An 18,932-nucleotide genomic window follows, 5' to 3' on the forward strand; every position below is an offset into this window, starting at 1 on the left:
CTGTACATGTATAGTACTGTACATGTAGTTTGTTGCACATTTAGTGGGAGATTTTTGTTGATATATTAAGGTAAGATGGCAAGGCTTTCGTTTTATATTCTTTTAAAACTAATATAAATTGTAGTTAGTAAGCAGTGGGTTACGAGGTGATCGAACGCTTACGAATTTTGTATTTTTGGGGATATTACCTTTGTGCAATTTCACACTAAATATTTTTTTCCTTATTACTGAGTTCCAATATTCATTGATTTTTAACTTAAAACATCACCATTATTAAAACTCAAATTATGTTCTATTTAGTGTAGATAGACCGCTAACCATAAGTCATTTAGAATTTGCACTTCTGGAACCCCATTGAAACATTGAAACAAATGCAGTAACACCTGCAGTACTAGCTAACTCCTGTTCGCTCTGTGGCATACAACCCTGCGCACCAACAGACCCAGATGGTTCGGCCCAACGAAATGACGTTTTGCATTTTTCAGCCCATATTTCACGCAACTTGCCTGAACCGGAGTCCTCCGATATCCCATCATCTCTAGGCGCAGCCTTGAACCGCGCCGGTTTCCTTTTTTTGCCCAGTTTCAATACATCTAGCCAAGATGGCGGACGCCGATTCGTGGGGTGAGAATTTAAGTTGGAAATGATTTCTTTTTTTGCTTTACAGACGCTGAAAGAAACAAAACAGTTAACTGTGCGCTGCTTCTGACGGTTTACATGTCTGACATTTGAGTCTGTTGTGTATTTCCACAGACGCCGACAACTTCGAGCCGGATGAGCCGATCAGAAAGGCGGCGGTGCTGGACAGATGGGAAGGCGAGGACGAGGAGGAAGACGTGAAGGTAGCTAGACGGCTAGCTAGCTAGCTGCGGGCTTCCAGACAGCATTTAGCCGGACGCTCCGCGACAGGCCGGGGGTTCGCGGCTAACTGTACACAACAGCTGCGACCGACGGTGTATATTGTACAGTCGTAGTTTCAGAACTATCTGGCTAACTTAGCCGCCGTACTTTTAGATCGGGACTTCAACATATTTCGCTAGCCCGTTAGCCTATTTGGCCTCTTTATGGATAAACGCACTCTGCCGAGCTGACAGACCGCCGGCTAACTGGCGAGCAGAGACATGTTTGATTCATTAGAAAGCTAACGGCCCGACTATCTGTTCATCGACTTAGCTAACTTGCTAGACACCATTACCTGTTTGCAGATAGACTAATCAGCTAAACTGTACTTTTAGGCTAAGTGGAGAATTTAATCTTACGAGTTAGCTTACTTGCTAACCTGTGGTGGCGGCAGTAAGCGGGAGCGGGTTAGCTTAGCTAACAGCGCTAACGCTGACAGAGTGAAGTGACAGGCCATGTGAGATCAGAGAAACGCGTGTTTTCAGCTTTGCGCAAACGTGGCGATTATAAGGTTCGCAACAGCGGATCCGCTACATACGGATCCTCACTTTCAACCACATGTTAGTGTCACCTTTTGTTGTTACGTTTTAATGTATCATCTGAACCCTTATTCGGACGGTGAGGGCTGGCAACAAGTTAACGTTAGTTTGAGCTAGCTCGGAGAGGTCTGCTGTCGGCTGGCTGGCTACGGTGTTTTCAGTGTGCGGTCGGGCCGCGGAAGATAGTGTTACATAGATGTTGCGAGATACTGACTCATCGTGTCCGTGATGATGATCTAACGTTAGCTAGGCGAATTAGCTTTGTAATGTCGACATCGAAGCATGCCATTACGACCGATAACATTGGTCAGTCACAGATCGGTGGTTGTTTTCATTAGCCTTTTCATAACTCATTAAAGAGAACATTTTTGCATGGTTACAGTTGATTTGGTGCAATAGTCAGATCACGTTCTTAAAAAAAAATAAGAAAAAAGTAAGGAAAACGCCCCCACCACCTGTTTTTATCAAACACGCGTCAGCTAACAGTTAGGCTAGGCAGATAACGAAATGGTGCCAGGCTTTGCACAGCTGGTGTGGAAAAGTCATGCCGTATGATAACGGAACTTGAGTCAGAAGGCAGGTTTTGCTTGGCCTTTCCTTCGCAAAGAAGAAGACGTCACCGCTTTCTTTCACAGTGTATGGATTGTATCTACTGTAGAATTTTATGTCTGCGGTGACTCAGTTACAGTTAATTATGTATAGTGGCTCACGCGAACTGGCTTTCCCAAAGGTTTCACTGGGAATAGACTGTGCCAGTCTTAATTCCTTTCTTCCTCTTTCTCACTGGCTGACACCCCCATACATCGCCTCTGTCATTGTTTCGGTTAGTCTCCCTGTCAGTGGGCACCGTTCATTGTAGTCTCCTGTCTAGAAGCCTCCCTGCTGGAGGCCTGTGGGGTCAGACTGCTGCAGAAATGACCAGCACAGCCTTTTTCAGCAGACCTGCCCCGAATGTAACGCTTCGTGGTTGTGCAGTGAGGCCGCAAGTGTGGCACTGATTTTTCACCAAACAATAAAAGTATTTTTGCTGTGTGTATGTATTTGTATCCTATTACTTGCAATGAGATGGCCCTCATTGTCGTTGTCTGTGCAGTGTCTGTACAAGGGTTGTGATTATTTAAAGTAACTCCACAGGCCTACCAGAATTTAATGGCAGTGTCAGGATTTTTGTATTCTGTTCTTATCTGGCTAGCATAGTTCTCAATTAAATCTGAATTAAGCTTATTCCTCAACTTCATTTAGTTCAGAAAAGTGTGCTTTAATTCACTGCATTTGACATAAACCAGGGATTCCTAAACATATGAAGTGTTCAAACACCTTTGCTGTAACTCGACCTTCCAGCCAACCGACATGGTACTAATCTTTGTAATCTTTGTAATCGTAATCTAATATGCAATGTTACAACAGTCTGACAAGAATTGATATAATTATGGTCAGCAGCTCATCTGTATTGAATTTATGTGTGCCATATCATGGTGGAATCAGTATGTAAATAAGTAAGTGATCTAACTCTTTGTCTTCCTTTTTCTTTTCTTTCACTTGTGCAGGACAACTGGGATGATGAGGATGATGAGGAGAAGAAGGTGGAAGAGAAAAAACCAGGTTCGGGAACTGAGTTTGGAACCTCCAAGCAATATGTAATCTAATTGGGATAGAATTAACAGTCATTTTCAGTTCAGATTCTCAATGTTTCTGGATGCATTTTCTTTTTATTTCTTTTTCAGAAGTAAAAATGTCAGACAAGAAAAAATTAAGTGAAAAGATCAAAGAGAAAGAAAATCAGCAAAGGAAAAAACAAGAGGAGATTAAAAAGAGGGTGAGTCCATATTGTCACAGTTGTCAGTAATTGTGAGATGTCTGTGCTGTAGTTTAGGGTTTTGTTTAAATTATCACCATGGGCTCGCAGCAGAATAAGTGTTTATGTTTATGAATTTTCTGTTGTAATTTAAAGAAATATGTGAGCATTTTGTATGGCTGGGGCTAGCAATTTTCATACCATTAACGCATTGTAGTTGTAATACAATGCGGTTGCATTTTACAGAAAAGAATTGCATTCAACACAAAAAATGACTGTTAAGCACGCACATTTATCTAGTCTATATTCCAACAAACTGAAGTTTGGCATTTCTCTTCTATTGTGCAATAAATAACAAACTTAATAATAAAGTATTTGCTAAAGTACTACATTGGCAAGCTGAGTTTTTCCAAGAGATGAAATGAGCCTGTTGTCATCTGTCATAAATTAGTTTGTGGTCTTGCTAACATCATGAAGACAGCAGCATAATTCTGGCTGGCAGGCTACAAGTGTGCAGTATTAACCCTTTATTGGCGGACTTTTATTAGTATGAAAAAGTTCATGCACATGCGTGACTGTCTTTCCTGCCTTTAAAGGTGCTGTCACATGGCGGTGCTTTCTGTTATGGAGGCCTAAGGTTGATTCTAGAAGTGACAGATTGGTTCATTTTCTCTCAACAGGACGTGATACTATGAATTCCAGGCTTGTAGACTTTTTTGCCAAGAGCAAGTTCCACCCAGTGTAGACTAAAGGGGTGTTTTTAGTTCTCTCATTTCAAAACATATTATGGAAAATTACAAAATCTGATTGGTCAAGATTTTTTTCATTCTTAATGGTGCTAATTCATTTTTTTTTTTTACATTGATATGTAATTGCCTTCAGCCAATAATAAATATGGGTCTGTTGAATTAAAAATGGTATTTTGCCTACATGCATTAGTGTCCCATCTCTAACATTTTATTATATCTGAAGAAACTCAGTTACTTGGAAAGTGGACACATCTTCTGTATTGAGTGGTGTCTGACTGGTATTAAATAAAGCACTGCAGTCACCTGAAAGTCATTAATTACCATTTTTACAATTAGTAGTGTTTTTTATTGTTTATCTGTATTGAGATGGAGTGGTGGTGAATGGCATTGTCTTTGTTGACAAGCTGACAGTTTTGACTATTAGATTGTGAAAACATCCATGTGATGCTGTGTCTTTGTTAATGAATGCCTCCATTAAGTATGAAGTGTTCCCCCATGAGCACAATCTCCTCACATCTCTTCATTTTTCTGTTGTCTCTGCGTGCTGTGTCCTTGTTAGTTAGAGCAGTCAGAACAGAAAACAGAGCTCACACCAGAGGAACAGTTAGAAGAAAAGCTGAGAGTGAAGAAGCTGCAGGAGGAGGCAGACCTGGAGCTGGCGAAAGATGCATTCGGTAAGGCTGCGGGAGCGAGAAGGGTCAGACTGAGACGGTTTAAAGAAGAGGCCTGTAGTGAGAAACAAAAAACTCATTACACTGCTCCTGGAAGGAGAGAGTTTTACAATCACTGCTAGGATGAAGGTGAAGTAGAAGTGTTGAGCTGTGCAGTAGATTAGCCAGGATATTAGCTATGTTTTCTGTTCTCGTAGCTTGGCGAAACAGAGCTCTCATTTTTTCTCTGGGACATATTGTAACAAAAGTCAACATTAAATGGTAATTGGATGGCTTTGAATAAACCCAGTTTTTTAGAAGTTTCTTGCAAACGCTCACACCCTTGATTTTGTGATGTCCTCTTTCCTGCAGGTGTCACTAATAACGTAACGGGAATTGATGCCATGAGCCCCTCCTCTAAAGATGACTTCACAGAGTTCCAGAAGCTGCTTAAAGAGAAAATAACTCTGTATGAAAGATCTGTGCATTATTCTAGCTTCCTGGAATCGCTGTTTCGTGATCTCTGTATTTCATGTGAGTATCTCCGCTTTAGGCCTGCGGTTGCAGTAGCTGTTTTGTAGTATACACTTTCATCCTCAGAAATGCCCCACAGAATAATCCACATATATTGAAAAAAGAATTAACTGACAGACTGACTGACTGTCATGCTGCCAGGAACAACTAAAACCATCTTGGTATTCTAAATATTACAGTAAAAATAGGCCTTGCTAAGAAATCAGAGACATGTGGCTAGTGCTGATTGTCAGTCTGGGCTCTGAGCCTGAGTCAGTTTGTTTATTAGTGGTGAGCATATCGGCACAGATATGTATTTTATGGAATGTTGTTATCTTAATGGTATGTCAGTATTTCAGACTGGTAATTACCATGTGCTGGTGTTCCAAAAATACATGGTTTCTTCTGCATCATTGAGGTTTTCACTCTGTACAGTTTTGTATGAGTACATTTGTAAGTACTGGACACTGGACTAATTTTTTCTGTTTTCTCACTGTCTGAAATCATTGGAAATCATGTATACTGGAACACAGGTTAGTGCACCAAGTAGCGCAAACAACAAGTGTATTGATGAGAAATTGTTTTTATTTGTAGGATGTTTTTAGTATTATAATTAAATGATATATTGAATGAAGTGAATAGAAGTGAATATAATTGTTTTATGTCTGGTTATCTAAACTCTAAAATTTTTACCTTAATAATAAATAGAATAAATAATAAATAAATGCAACGTTAAGGCATAGGCTGTGTCCTTTCAAATACTGCCACCCAGTACCACCCCATCTGATTATTTTTTTTTTCTCCTGCGCAGTGGAAGTGGAGGACTTGAAGAAGATCAGTAACTCCCTGACAGTGCTACTCAGTGAAAAACAGAAGCAGGAAAAGGTAAGCTGGGTCTGCCTTGTGATACAGGAGGTCATAGTGATCAGCCCATGCAGGTGGTCGATAGTACAAAATGTTCATATGAAGAGCATTCAGTTTCTGTATACATCTCACTATGTGTATCCTCCTCACTCCTCAATGCCTCCTCACCTTTGCTGAGTGTAAACAACTTGTAGTTCTTATTTTATTCACCGAGGGGCGCCCATGCGCTGTTACTATCCACATATATGGTTGACTTGTTTCCCTTTTTTATAAGGTGGCGCTCTGATTTGGTCATTTTAAAAATGATTGTGGTTAGTGGTCTGAACTTAACCTCCAATTGTGGGGTGATACACCTCTGGATATGCTGGGGTTGCGCCAATTAACCATATTCACTCCGACCCCGCAGCAAAACAAGACGAAGAAGAAGAAAAAGGGCGTGCTGCCTGGCGGCGGCTTGAAAGCCAAGATGAAAGACGACCTGGCGGACTACGGCGAGTTTGACGGCGGCTACGCTCAAGATTACGAGGACTTTATGTGACAGTGGCTGCATCCGGACCACCCTCACACCGCTCCTCTCAACCCCTTCAACATGCAGCAGAAACCTCATAATGTCCAGTGCCATCCTGGGAATAAAAAAAGAATAAAAACTGAAAGATGTGTGTCACCCCACTACCGAATCTTTGAAGGTTGGCTTTACAGAGAACATTGAACTCCACAGCTATGTCTCCTAGTACAAAAAAAAAAAAATTAACTGCCTCCTACACTGACACGTCCTCCTCCAAATCATGCGTAAAAGTAACAGAACCGCTATGTCAGGTTTCTAATTTGAAAACGGCTGCACTGGAGTGTATTGCTATGCCCCGCAATAAGTAGATGCGTGGAAGAGCAGCATCGGTTTTCATATTATCAGTTTTAATTCTTGTCGAAACGACACAGCCTGTGACAGAATGGCTGAATAGTATTACTCTGTTTGACAACTGCAATTACATGGAAATATATTTGATGTTCTATGCAAATAAATTAATTCAGAATGTCTATATTTATCTCATGGGTATTTTACTTTTCTTGTGGATGGCATTTACAAACTCCACAGAAAAGTATTCTGCATCTGTACAATAACTTAAGGTCACTAAATATAAGCCAGATGCTCATATTTGATGTTTTACTTTGGAGGGTTGTTATATTTGTGCTTTGGGAGCTGACACTACATGGAAATCAGATGAGGAATTGTTTTAAGACTGCACATAAAAATGACTGTAAAAGGTAACGGGCAACCCAATGAAATGAAAATGTACCATTTTGTAAATTGTAACGAAAACCTCATGTGGCCATCCTCTGGAAATCCGCTGTAATGTTCTTTGAACGTTGCGGTGACAGTGCTTTGTAAGTTGATTTAGAAAAGATATTTTTGTGCATGGAGAAATTAAGTTTGTATTCATAATCTGTTTACTACTAATGCAAGCACAGGGGGTTGGGTATCTGTCATAACTGGTCTCTGCAACCATGGCTTCTGCAGTCTTATATCAATTAGGTGAGGAAATGGCATACTTACTGAATGGACGTAAGTCATTCTCAGTACATATAGGCTGTACTTAGTGGAACATTGTAGGCTTTTCCCTTTTGTTTTAACATTCGACAAAATTTGCTTTACGAATCATGAGGCCTGGACAATGACAATACAATTGATGGCATCAGCAGTGTTTTATAAACATCTAATTTAATAAAATTTCTGTTCAAAAGGAGCATTTTGTTTGTCCCCATATGCGAGTGTGCAGGAATGTATAATTTTTTTTTCCCTCATGCTTTAGTGCGATTTCTCACTGGGAATATCAATAAGGAGCCATAAAGTACTCTTACTTACTCTTTTGCCAATTTTGTAATCGGTAACAAGTGACCATAGAAGTAAACTATTCTAAATGAACATGCTTCTGTGAACAGTTCAATCTGTGAGCTCATAAAACAACCCATAACACTGCATGGATATATCCAGAAAGTGACATCTCAGAAAAGGAAAGGAAAATTTAGGCATTTTCTGGAGAAGGTGGCCTGGAGAAGGAGAAGGAATCACTTTAAAGTGATTTTCCATTTTCAGATCACATGGGGACTGCTGAATGTCAGTTTTCTTTATGTGGTGTCATTGAAATTAAGCATATACAAGTAATATTTCTCTTTTTTGGATTTGGGACTTGCTGTGGCTATCCAGTGTATTAAAAGCTCAATCTTCCTGTGAAAAATAGTGTAACATTTTATGCGTCTGGGAAAACCTGGGTCAGAAATGAAATTATTTTTAAGACATTGTAGGGACATGAGCTTTTTCCTGTACTTACAAGTTAGAAAAGCCATCAGTCAAAAGGTGTCAAAGAAACACATTTAGCCATTTTTGTAATTTAATGGTGGATGTTGCAGGGTACACGTAGCTCCACTTCTCATGTGTAATAAATATCCCATTATTTACAATTTCAAGTAGTAAATATCACAGTATAATGAAGAAAAGTAAATACAAAATGAACAATGGGAGTTTAAAGTGTGTTTGTATGTTTCTTGCCAAATTTGTTGGATGATTTTGATCTATTTTGTGATTTGATCATCTGTGTGTGTGTGTGGTGTTCACATTAACGTCCAAAGGTCTTTACCCAGCCATGAAATGTTCGATACTGTTACTGGCATTAAAGGAAAAAAATGAAGAAACCACAGAGACAATAAACTGAAAGAAACATTGAAGGGCTTTTCAAAAAGCAAACAGGGAGGAATGGGGAGAATCTTTTTCCTTGCTTTTCAAAAAATGCTATGTATCTGTCAGTTTACCAGTCTACCAAAACTGTATATAATTACTGGGTTCAGTCAGTTTAACCTGTCAATTGTCTGGATTCCATTCATTCAGAATCACTCGCCATGTAATTACTCATGGACTACAGTCAGATTTAGTGCTCTTGGGAGCACAGCACTACACCCATGAGCAGATGGGAAGATTGTCCCTCATCCAGTGACATTTGGATCTTTGTTAAGACACTTGGAATTGACCAAAGGAAGATGAGGAATTCTGAAGCAGAAATATGCCAGTATGTCCATGGGACCATGACTGGGTTTAATTTTTTTTGAAGAATGACATAGAAGTAACTTTTTCTCAAGGGAAATGTGGAGTCAGGTTGCTGCAGCCACATTCAAGAGATGAGATGCTTATCTTATTTTGATTTAATTTCTAATTAACTTCAACAATGCAGGGATTAAGATTTCGTAATTACAGTTGTCATCTTTAAGGCTGAGGATGAGTAATGCAGTAATGACAGGAGTGTCGTGCGCTCCTTCAGGTTATTGAAATTGATCTCTGTAAAGACATTGCTGGATTTAAAAATCTAAAGACATTGTTGCCATTTTAAAATAAGTGGTAATAGAATGTCATCTCCTCGCCAGTAGCTGCATTTTGCATTTGCGAGCCCAAACGCACACACACACACACACACACACACACACACACAACACAACACAACACAACACAACACAAACTGAAATATGCGCACAGAAAACAAAAGCAGAAATCTAGAAACCTACATGTAAGACTGTCATTATTTCATGGGGGAAACTCATGGATTCCAGGCTGAGAAGTAACCTGCTGGGCTGTTTTATGTCTGTGGTGTGAGAGGAGCTGCCGGACTGCAGCCTGGGGACTCAGCCCCGATACTCAGCCCTGGGACTCAACCAGAGGACTCAATCACAGGGTTGTAGGATGAGGACTCAACCCCAGAGACTCAGTCAGCAGACTCAGCCTGGGAACTCATCCCACAGACCTGTTGCAGGGACTTAGCCTTTGGGACTCAACCCGAGGTTCTACTGCGTACGGGGAATGGGTTTCGGGTACTGCGCCTGCGGCTGCTACGGACTGCTGCCTGGCCCCCCCTCTGCCTCCTGTTGCTTCTGCCTGCCTGAACAGCGCCGACCAGAGACTGTCCCGGGGAGTTCTGCAGGGCCTGGAAGACGCTCTGTCGGGTCACCTCCCGGTCAGTGCAGGTGAAGGTGAGGGCCACCCCCTCGTTGCTCTTCATCACCCGAGAGGCACCGTCAGAGGTGCCATCGAAGCAGCGCCCCAGGGCGATTTCCTTGGCTGTGCGGGGATCTTGGTCGGTCACGGTATAGATGCCATAGTTGTGGCCCAGAGGGTCAAGCGGGGCCAGCATGGTGAACTCGTTGGTGTCATTGTTGACAGCCAGCGGCAAGTGGTTGACCAGGTACTCCTGCAGCATGGGTCCCACACTGTCCCTCTTGCAGCTCCCCTGGGGTATCACCTTCACCAACGTGCGGTCGACTCGGTCCTGGTCATAGAGCATCCCGCTGCACTTGAACTCCAGGCAAACGGCCGAGACACTGGGCTTGTCCATGTCCTTGATGCTGCGGGTATCCCGGATGCCGTACAGCTGGCCCACCGTCCTGGGGTGGGTGCCGCCCATGTTGCGGGAGCGCACGTTGATCTCGTGGGGGCCGTTGATCTTGACCTTGATGTAGCAGGCTCGGTACTCCATGGGCTTCGGCCACCAGCTCAGGTAGTCCTCCGTCCAGCTCATGGGGTCGTCCTCGTTGAAAGGCACTGTGTTGTAGTCATACCGATCCCCCTCCACCCTGTAGAAGCGGAAATGCCCCGCATTGAAAGGGGCCTCCTCACACTCCTTCAGGTTATCAAAAGAGTAAATGGGGCCGTTACCCTCATCAGCCACATTGGCGCCGGGCTTTGCCACGTTGATGCTAAAAGCAGTCTTCTTCACCCTGGGGTCTTCATGATCTGTCCGCCTGTAATTGAGCTTGCTCAGGTAGGGCTGTGGAACTCCGATAGTGTTGGGATTGAATTTAGGAGATGATGGGACTGCCTCCAGCTCCTCTCCGCCGAGGTTGGCCATAACGTAGGCGGAGTAAGCATCTGCTTTCTGGTCGTCGCAAAAGGCCGGCAGGCAGGCGCCGTTGGGACCGGTGATCACGCTGTCGAATCGGCCCCAGGAGCGGGGGTTGGAGGAGTACCCCGGCGTGGGCTCCATGTTGATGAGGGTCACCACCACCCCTTCCACCTGCTCGCTGGACATGAAGCGGTCGCTGCGGAAGGCCCGCACCTTCACGTAGCACCTCCTGTTCTCCGGGACATCCAGGTTGAACAGCCTCCTCTCCCTGATCTCCATGTTCCCTATGAGGAAGGTCCTCTCCTCCCGTTTCCCTCTCCTCTTCTTCTCCATGTGGAAGTCACCCTCCTCCTCCCAGAGGCCTGTGTCTGGATTCAGGGACCACAGCTTCATGGTGCTCAGGTGTTCGGGCATCTTCACCTGGGCCGCGTCCATGAGCACCTTGACCTCACCCGCATTCAAAGGTTCATCCGCCTCCTCGTCCCGGAAATCCACGGAAAACATGCCATACGTCCTCAGTGGAAGTGTGTCGCCATTGTCATCAATGAAATTAAGGTCGCTTTGTGCAGCATTTGCCGTTGAGACGTCTCTGGGATCCAGAAAGGTGACACTGGCTTTCACATTACCCGTAAACACCTCTCCGTTCTCACGGTAGAAGGAATTGGGGGGGATCTGGATCTCAGCGATGGGGTCCTGGCCCTCCACTTCTCCCAGCTGGAGTGTGTTGGTCTCTGATGAGCGCAGGGTCACTGGCGCCTTCTTCCTCAGCAGCTTTATCTCATGGTACACAGCTCCGCCTTTCTTGTTGAATGGCAGCACCTTGGTGGTGTTCACAAACTTTTGCATGTGGTCGACGAAGGTCAGCACCAGCCTGTCTGTGTCCTGAGGCACCTGGATGGAGAAGGTGCCCTTGTAGCCTGTGCGGCTGACCCTCACACCGTTCATGAAGATGTGGCCAAACCTCATTGGCTCCCCGTTGTCTGCCGCCATGGCACGCCCGCGCACAATGGCTTTGGTGTCCACGCACTTCTGGCAGCCGCACTGGGTGACCACCATGGTGGGCAGCTGGTAGCCCTGGCAGGATATCTGCCGCTCCTCCATCTTTGCTACCCCGCAGCAGTATGCCACAGAGTCCTTGCACCGGATTCCATTGTCTTGCTGCCCTGCGCACGTGCCCACGGGGCATCTCCCCACATCGTAATAAAAGGAGCTGCTCTCGTTCTGGTAGCAGTCATGAGGCAAACGGATCAGATAGGATTCAGGTTTAGGCTTGCATGAAGGTTCATCTTTACCTGGTGGACAGGGATTAAAGAAGAACAGAAACAAAATAAAAGCTTAACACTTATGTTATAGTTATGTTAGAGACCCTGTATTGAGCCTGGTTCAGCCACTGCACATTCTCTGCCTTGCCCATAGTGAGTGGTCTAAGTTACTGCATTCCACTAACCAGTGCTAACCAGTCTGAAAACATTCTAGCACCACCAGTTAAAAATTTGATTTAGAAGAATGAAGAAATCTCCGGAAGCCTATGGGATATTAATGAAAGTAATTATTTCTTTGCAATACTATTTACAATAGATAAATTCATTTGAAATCTGCAACTGCAATAAAGCCTGCTGTTGCTATCTTAAAGAGATGGACCACCTTGTCCTTGAATAAGAGAAAAGTAGATTTGTTCAGTGGAGCACACCTATGACAGTGAGTATAGCTGGCTTGGATTTGATGGCTCCAGCTTCGTTGGTGGCCCTGCAGTAGTACTCTCCGGCTTGGTCCATGCGCAGATTCCTCAGCACCAGAGTGGCATCATCCTTCGTCTGCGTGACCTCCAGCCGAGAGCCATTGTGAAACCTGTGAGCACATGAACATGGCAGATCCTGATTTCCCATCTAAATGATTATCAAGAATGATAAAAAATTCAATTAACAGGCAAAGAAATGTGAAATTGAGGGTCAGTGCAAGGACAGATTCCAGTCAGCGACCATACCATTATATTACCATTGGTACATTACCTGACTGATGAAAAATTCAAATTAGGTCAAAGATGTGAGTATTGTGTATTAAAGTACAACACAGGCAGTTGTGTAAGCCAGTAATCTCTGCCTCCAAACTGACTTACCACTGGTAGCGGTCTGGTTCAGGTGTGCCGCCAACTTTGCAGCAGAAAGCAGCTGTCTGGCCCTCTCTCCGGGCTTTGCTCTCTGGGTTCTTCAGGACATGGAGTTTCTCTGAGAAAGAACAGGAAGTGAAACAGTCCACAAACACCAGTGAGTGAGTGTAAATCAAGCAAGCAGTTAGCATCGCACGTTTCTTCACTGAGACGTGACCTGCTGCATTCGTAACAATATTGCTAACTGCTAAAAAGTGTTTTATCTGATACTTAAATAGAAAATAAGTTAAAAATACAACAAATATTTGTATCAACAGTACAGTAAGTGTGTACAGTGTTGAAGAGGATCTTTTGATAAACTACAGCTGTGCCATGCTTTAATAACTCTACAGTGATGACCCTTCCCTTGTGTTACCTGCCCTGTCCAGCTTGACGTGGAGGACGGAGGTGCGCTCGGCGCTGTGGGGCACGGTGACGGTGAGCGGGGCGTGCTTCTGCAGCCTGACGGTCAGCGTGGCGTTCCCGTCGGGGCACACGCCCGGGATGCGGAAGTGGCCGTTGTGGTCGGTGCGGGTGAGGACCCTGGGGTTGGGGCCGGGCCGGAGGAGGGCAGCCCCGGGGGCGGGCAGCCCCCCGGCACTCCGGACGGAGCCCAGCAGGAGGTGGTCCTCGCACATGCACGCGTCGCACTCCGCGTTCACCCTGCCCATCGCACAGTGCAGGCTGCACGCTGGAACTGCCCCAGCAACAAACACAGAGCTTGGATCAGTCTTTAACCCTAACTACGGCGCTCCAGTATTATGGAACAAATGTTAGTCCTCACACTGATAATAGGCCCTGGTTCTTATCCTTTCTGTAATGAATGCTTTAATTATCTTTATCAATTAATTAAACACATCCATTACCCTAACACTATCATAATTTATTTTCTCAATAGAGCACTACCAAGGGAGAATAAATAGCTTACAATCTACTCAACGATGCATTTAAACAGTTTCATATTTATATAAACAGTTAAGATTATGCACCCCCCTCTATCACAGCACTACTTATGGCTTTAAAATTCATTCATGCAAAGAGCTGCTGTGTACGGTGCAATCTGAAAAGTGAACTGATGTTTAAGAACATACAGCTCCACAGTACCTGGGCAAGAAGGTCCTTTGCACACCCTGCCTTCCACTGTAGGGCCGCTGCACTGCTGCTCCCAGTGGTGGGAGCGTGAATTGCATCTCCTAGAGCGCACTTGCACAGCCTCCTGGCCACACTGTGCAGAGCACTGGCTCCAGTCTGACCAAGGACCCCACGCATCCTGAGCTACAGACCCAGAAACACCTGAGGAAACACACACACACTCATTTAGGAGCCCCTGGTATAATTCACAATGCACTACGCAATATGATTAAAGTAAGTATGATGTTGTTTAGCAAGAATACCTCCTTCATCACTCTATATACATGGAATCACAATAATTTAGAGTTACATTAAATATATTGTATATACATTATATGTACAACAATATATAGAACAACAACAAAACAACAATAAAAATAATAGTATCATCATCACCACACCATCATCATCATAATACAATCATCATTTACAGTATGGCAATCCACCTGTTGTTCTCACTCCCACCTGTTGCCCTGACAGGCCTACCTTTGGGACACAGGAAGCGCACGGCGTAGTTGGAGCAGTTGCGCCCGGCGGGCTGCTCGGCGTTGGCGCACCAGAAGCCGAGGGCGGGGTCGACGTGCACCCTCTCGCCGGTGCTGTGGGCGGGGATCCAGTCGGTGGTGCGGGCCTCCAGGGCGAGGGGCGACTCGCACACGCGGTCGCGGTAGTAGAAGCGGATGGCGTCCAGCTGCTCGTAGTCCCCGCGGCCCCCCGGGTGATCCACGTTGAACCAGGTGCTCCACTCGGAGCCATCTGAAGGCGGGCAGGGAAAGAAAGGCTCGCTCACTGCACATGTCAGTGCCGCTCAAGCACTGTTAGAAGCAGCACTGCTTCACAGCTGAACTCATATTCCAAGAGCTATTACAAACAAGCAATTATTATGTATATTTTATGGCTTATACCCTGGTTTTTATAATTCCTAGTTTTTTTTTTCTCTCATTCTTATCCTCTATTCCTATTTTTGGTAAAACTTAGTACCAAAAATGTATCAAGTATTTAATTGCTGTTGTATTTGTGCCTTCCTCTTCCTCTGTGATCTGAAGGACGATATACTAAATAGACGTTGATTGATTCATTGTTTTAACTCATTGAATGAGTGATTGACTTAAAGGTACAGGAAGAGAGTCTGTCTGGTAAGAGTATAAAAGAACAAAGCCAGACTGCCATTTATACTGGAACTATGCTCTTGGTTATTCTTAGTAAAAACCCATCATTTGCTGTTAGCAGTGGAGCTAACATTTTCATACGGTCTCAAGAGGTCTCAGAGGTTTACCTTCGGAGTGGTAAAGGGCGGGATTGTTCTGCCTGGCAGTCCTCAGACCTCTCTGCCGCCCGCGGCTCCACGTCCCTGCGGAGAACACACACACCCCCTCCTCAGTGACCACGGCATCTGGAACGCCCCGCATACCTCCACAGCCCCATCACGGCGCTGTACGCTGAGCCGCTACTTAAATGACCACTTCAAGTGATCTGTGTCTCATCAAGGAAATATCATTACAATGCAATGACTTTCTCCTAATGCCTTCCCCTGCATCTGCAGATGGTGCATGGCCTCAGTAGCTCAGAGACGAAGCTTTCTGATAGATAAGTCCAAACACACACGTGGCGCCTTTCATGTGGCGAAGGAAATATGTGCATTAACAGTTAATTACGGGTCTAATATTAGTACTAACAAATTACTTCGGCAGAGCAATTAGGAAACTGCCTTCCCCTCAGAGACTTGCTCTCAGCTGCTAACAATTAGCCCCCTGTTTCCTTACCTTCAGCAGCAGTTGTCGGGTCGTTTGTCACTTTTTTTGTTTTGATTACAATATAAGTCATGGACTGACATTGATGCAATTCTTAGATTAAGCATGCCATTGCACATTAAGCAACTTGGATTTCTCCCTGAGACACTTCAGCACCAGCCTCCCCCCCCTTCCTTTACTCAGTCATTATGATTCATGCTGTTGTTTTCAGGAGAACAGCAGGATACTGGGGTAGACTTGACTACGGCACGCTGAATTACAGACAGGTGTCTCTACAGCGAAAAACAGCAGAGGTGCCAGGGTGTGATGGGTGTGACGAGGGACCTCCTGGCTGCGCGCGCGTCTGTGACACGGGAGGAACAACAATAGCATTCTGTCTCCAAACAGTCCCGCAGAGTGAAGGTGGAGTCACGCTCAAGGCAGTCATGTGACCAGAGACAGCTGTCCACCTCCCCTTGAAACCTCTTTTTTTGGACTTTGAAAGAGCCTGAGCAGATCATGTTTTCCACAGTTCAAGGAGTGTGGGAGAAAAGATTGAGTTCTCACACATAATGAAATGATTTATTTGGGCACTGAGACTGATGCTGTAAGCACTGGGATAGGAGGCAGGGACTACCTCGGCCAAAAACTGCCTGCACTGCAATAGTCATTCTGTTATTTCCTTCCCATAAATGCCTCTCATTATTAAAGTTAGGTTATATAAGATTAATATTCTTCAATACCTCTTACTAGTGACTAAAATTGTGTTTTACTGTGTTACTGTATTATTTTTAAACAAATATGTTAATATATGTTCTTATTTTAAGACTACATGCAATGAAGAGGGAATTTTGACATGAGATTCTAGACAGTGTTAATTTGATAATCACTGCTGTAACCATTAGATGGTCACGCCAGCAAGTGAATATTATTATCTTGACACTGCCTTGGCTGGATCCACTTTGCTGGTCAGTTGTTCTGTTCTGAAGGTAGCAGGGTGTGTTGTCGGTAAGAAATTTGTGGTGAAGTGAATGTAGAGACAAACCTTGAGCCCAGGTGCTGGACATTAGTCCCAGCAGGAGGAAAGCCCTCACTGACAGGCAGCTCATCCTTGCACTCCTCAGTCACCTCTGACCTTCGACCTCTGGCAATGACCCTCACGCACCAGGCCCTTCAAATGCTAATTATAGTGTGGCAGCAGATCTCCTGAGGAATAGCAGTGAGAAGCAGTGAGTGGGCTACCTTCTGGATGTCATTGAAAAATGCTTTCAATATAAAAATAACTTGGTGTGTCAGCATTATCAAATGGTGTTTTTTTTTCCAAACAGTGTGCTGAAACTAACCACATTTATAACAAGATATTGAGGAAATTATAAAATACAAGGTCACACAGAACCCTCACAAGGGTCTCAAAGAGCAACACCTAATAACAGCTTTATAAGAATACTGATAATTTAGAATGTGGTCATCACTCCAGACTGTTAAGGATTACAGAATTATTTAGGAAATCGTCAGAACAGTTGAAAAGCTTTTTCAATTTTGTTTCTATAGTAAATGTGGATTATAATCATAAACAAGAGTGGTCATGACATTATTAAACTGTACCTTTAAATCCTACACACATCTGGGTTTTGTTTCCATGAGGGCGCACCTGTAATATAGTGCTGTACCCACTGGACTGTGTGCTAATACACGTTTAAAGAGTGGTTCCAGCAAGTGTGGTGGATTATTTCTACGTTAATGCTACAGTCTGGATTGAAACAACCCAATTGTTCTTTCACAGCATGCATGGTAAAAAGGAAATGTAGAGTGAACAAGTATGTATAGTGGAAATGCTCCTCACCTTGCAGGACTGGAGAAGTATTAACTGAGATGAGGCTGTTAGCATTCAGAATGGAAAGAACATTATAGATGTAGACTGAAGCCCTCTCAAATGTCACATCTGTGAGAACCATCACTCTGTGTCAGGGGAACACTAAAATGCTTCTGCATCTGTCTACAAAACACAGACCCACAAGACTGCACTTCTCCAAAAAAAAAAAACGCACGCACACATATACACACGCTCAAGCACACACGCATGTGAGAGTACACACTCCTCAGACATTATTCTCATCGGTCATCTTCCCACATTTGGGTCAGTCAAAGTATAACATTACCACTGTGCTGAAATTCCATCACTGTAAATCATGTATTTAATTCTAACATCCACAATAAGTCATCTAAATGAAGACTTAAGAATCTAAATGGAAAAAAAAAATCAAGAAAAAACATTCTAAATCTAGAGAAAAATGATGACCTAATATCATTAGAAAATGTTTTATTCAACAAACAAGGAATTACATGTTTGCCAGGCTTACTGTACAGTGTTTTCTCCTGCCACCTGACGGCAAAGAAGCATACAGGCTGGCGAGGAGGTAAAACACTGAAGAAGTTATCAGGTTTGCCGTGGAGCGAGTGAGAGAGTGACAGAAAGGGAGGGAAGGAGAGAGTGGCGACCTGAGTCTTACCCCGGTGAGCGTCTGTGCGCGGAGTGAGAGGCAGCAGCTGTTCTGAGCGTGCTCTCTGCCCGCCTCTTATATAGCGCTGCGCGGAGCCCTGGGGTCGGCCCCGTGCCACTCGGAGGAAACCAGATGAGAGCGCGAGTACACCGCAGAGTCTGAGCACTCACTGTGCGCGCGCTCCCAAGGGACCGCCAGAGCCCCGTCCGCAAACACGGGGACAAACCGGCAGCAAGCAAAGGGACAGAAGGGTGCGTTTCAGATTGGCCCACCATGGGAAGGTTGGCACTGGGAGGTATATTATTCAGGTACACCCCCCAGCCCCACCAACCACACACACCCCAAATTCAACACAGTCTACAGAAAGCATGTTGTGTAATGCTTACAAACATACAAATGATCACAGAGAGACATACAAAAGTCTCACAAACATATACATTCTTCGAAAGGAGTGTGAAATGGTTAGAAAATAATGATTAATGTTTTTTGTTTGTATATATAATTTCAGGCTTAATTAAAGGGACTTGAATTCAT

The 18,932-nt window shown here is 44.2% G+C and overlaps 2 protein-coding genes across 2 annotated transcripts; one reads left to right on the plus strand and one right to left on the minus strand.

The window, feature by feature from the left end:
• Positions 1–529: 529 nt before the first annotated feature.
• On the plus strand, positions 530–7,752 carry eif3jb (eukaryotic translation initiation factor 3, subunit Jb). The gene is made up of 8 exons (XM_036544530.1): positions 530–624; positions 754–842; positions 2,987–3,041; positions 3,164–3,255; positions 4,543–4,657; positions 5,006–5,167; positions 5,958–6,031; positions 6,417–7,752. The coding sequence occupies exons 1-8, from the start codon at positions 603–605 to the stop codon at positions 6,546–6,548; spliced, it is 741 nt and encodes a 246-aa protein (XP_036400423.1). The 5' UTR covers positions 530–602; the 3' UTR covers positions 6,549–7,752.
• Positions 7,753–9,526: 1,774 nt separating this feature from the next.
• On the minus strand, positions 9,527–18,437 carry LOC118787998 (cartilage intermediate layer protein, nucleotide pyrophosphohydrolase). Its single transcript, XM_036543811.1, has 10 exons — positions 18,408–18,437; positions 17,741–17,775; positions 16,943–17,103; positions 15,444–15,518; positions 14,654–14,923; positions 14,141–14,329; positions 13,413–13,733; positions 13,007–13,115; positions 12,581–12,738; positions 9,527–12,182 (listed from the first exon to the last, which is right to left on the minus strand). The coding sequence occupies exons 3-10, from the start codon at positions 17,004–17,006 to the stop codon at positions 9,823–9,825; spliced, it is 3,546 nt and encodes a 1,181-aa protein (XP_036399704.1). The 5' UTR covers positions 17,007–17,103; positions 17,741–17,775; positions 18,408–18,437; the 3' UTR covers positions 9,527–9,822.
• Positions 18,438–18,932: the final 495 nt, after the last annotated feature.

The sequence above is a fragment of the Megalops cyprinoides genome, chromosome 13 (genome assembly GCF_013368585.1).
Source record: "Megalops cyprinoides isolate fMegCyp1 chromosome 13, fMegCyp1.pri, whole genome shotgun sequence".
Classification (NCBI taxonomy): domain Eukaryota; kingdom Metazoa; phylum Chordata; class Actinopteri; order Elopiformes; family Megalopidae; genus Megalops; species Megalops cyprinoides.

What these genes read in the sequence shown, in the direction of transcription:
- LOC118787998 (XM_036543811.1), bottom strand. Translation starts at nt 17,006, where the DNA reads ATGAGCTGCCTGTCAGTGAGGGCTTTCCTCCTGCTGGGACTAATGTCC. An exon ending in CAAAGGACCTTCTTGCCCAG is followed by an intron (nt 13,734 to 14,140) that starts GTACTGTGGAGC and finishes TTGCTGGGGCAG; the next exon opens with TTCCAGCGTGCAGCCTGCAC. An exon ending in CGTCAAGCTGGACAGGGCAG is followed by an intron (nt 13,116 to 13,412) that starts GTAACACAAGGG and finishes GTTCTTTCTCAG; the next exon opens with AGAAACTCCATGTCCTGAAG.
- eif3jb (XM_036544530.1), top strand. Translation starts at nt 603, where the DNA reads ATGGCGGACGCCGATTCGTGGG. An exon ending in GGCGGACGCCGATTCGTGGG is followed by an intron (nt 625 to 753) that starts GTGAGAATTTAA and finishes GTATTTCCACAG; the next exon opens with ACGCCGACAACTTCGAGCCG. An exon ending in TCGTGATCTCTGTATTTCAT is followed by an intron (nt 5,168 to 5,957) that starts GTGAGTATCTCC and finishes TCTCCTGCGCAG; the next exon opens with TGGAAGTGGAGGACTTGAAG.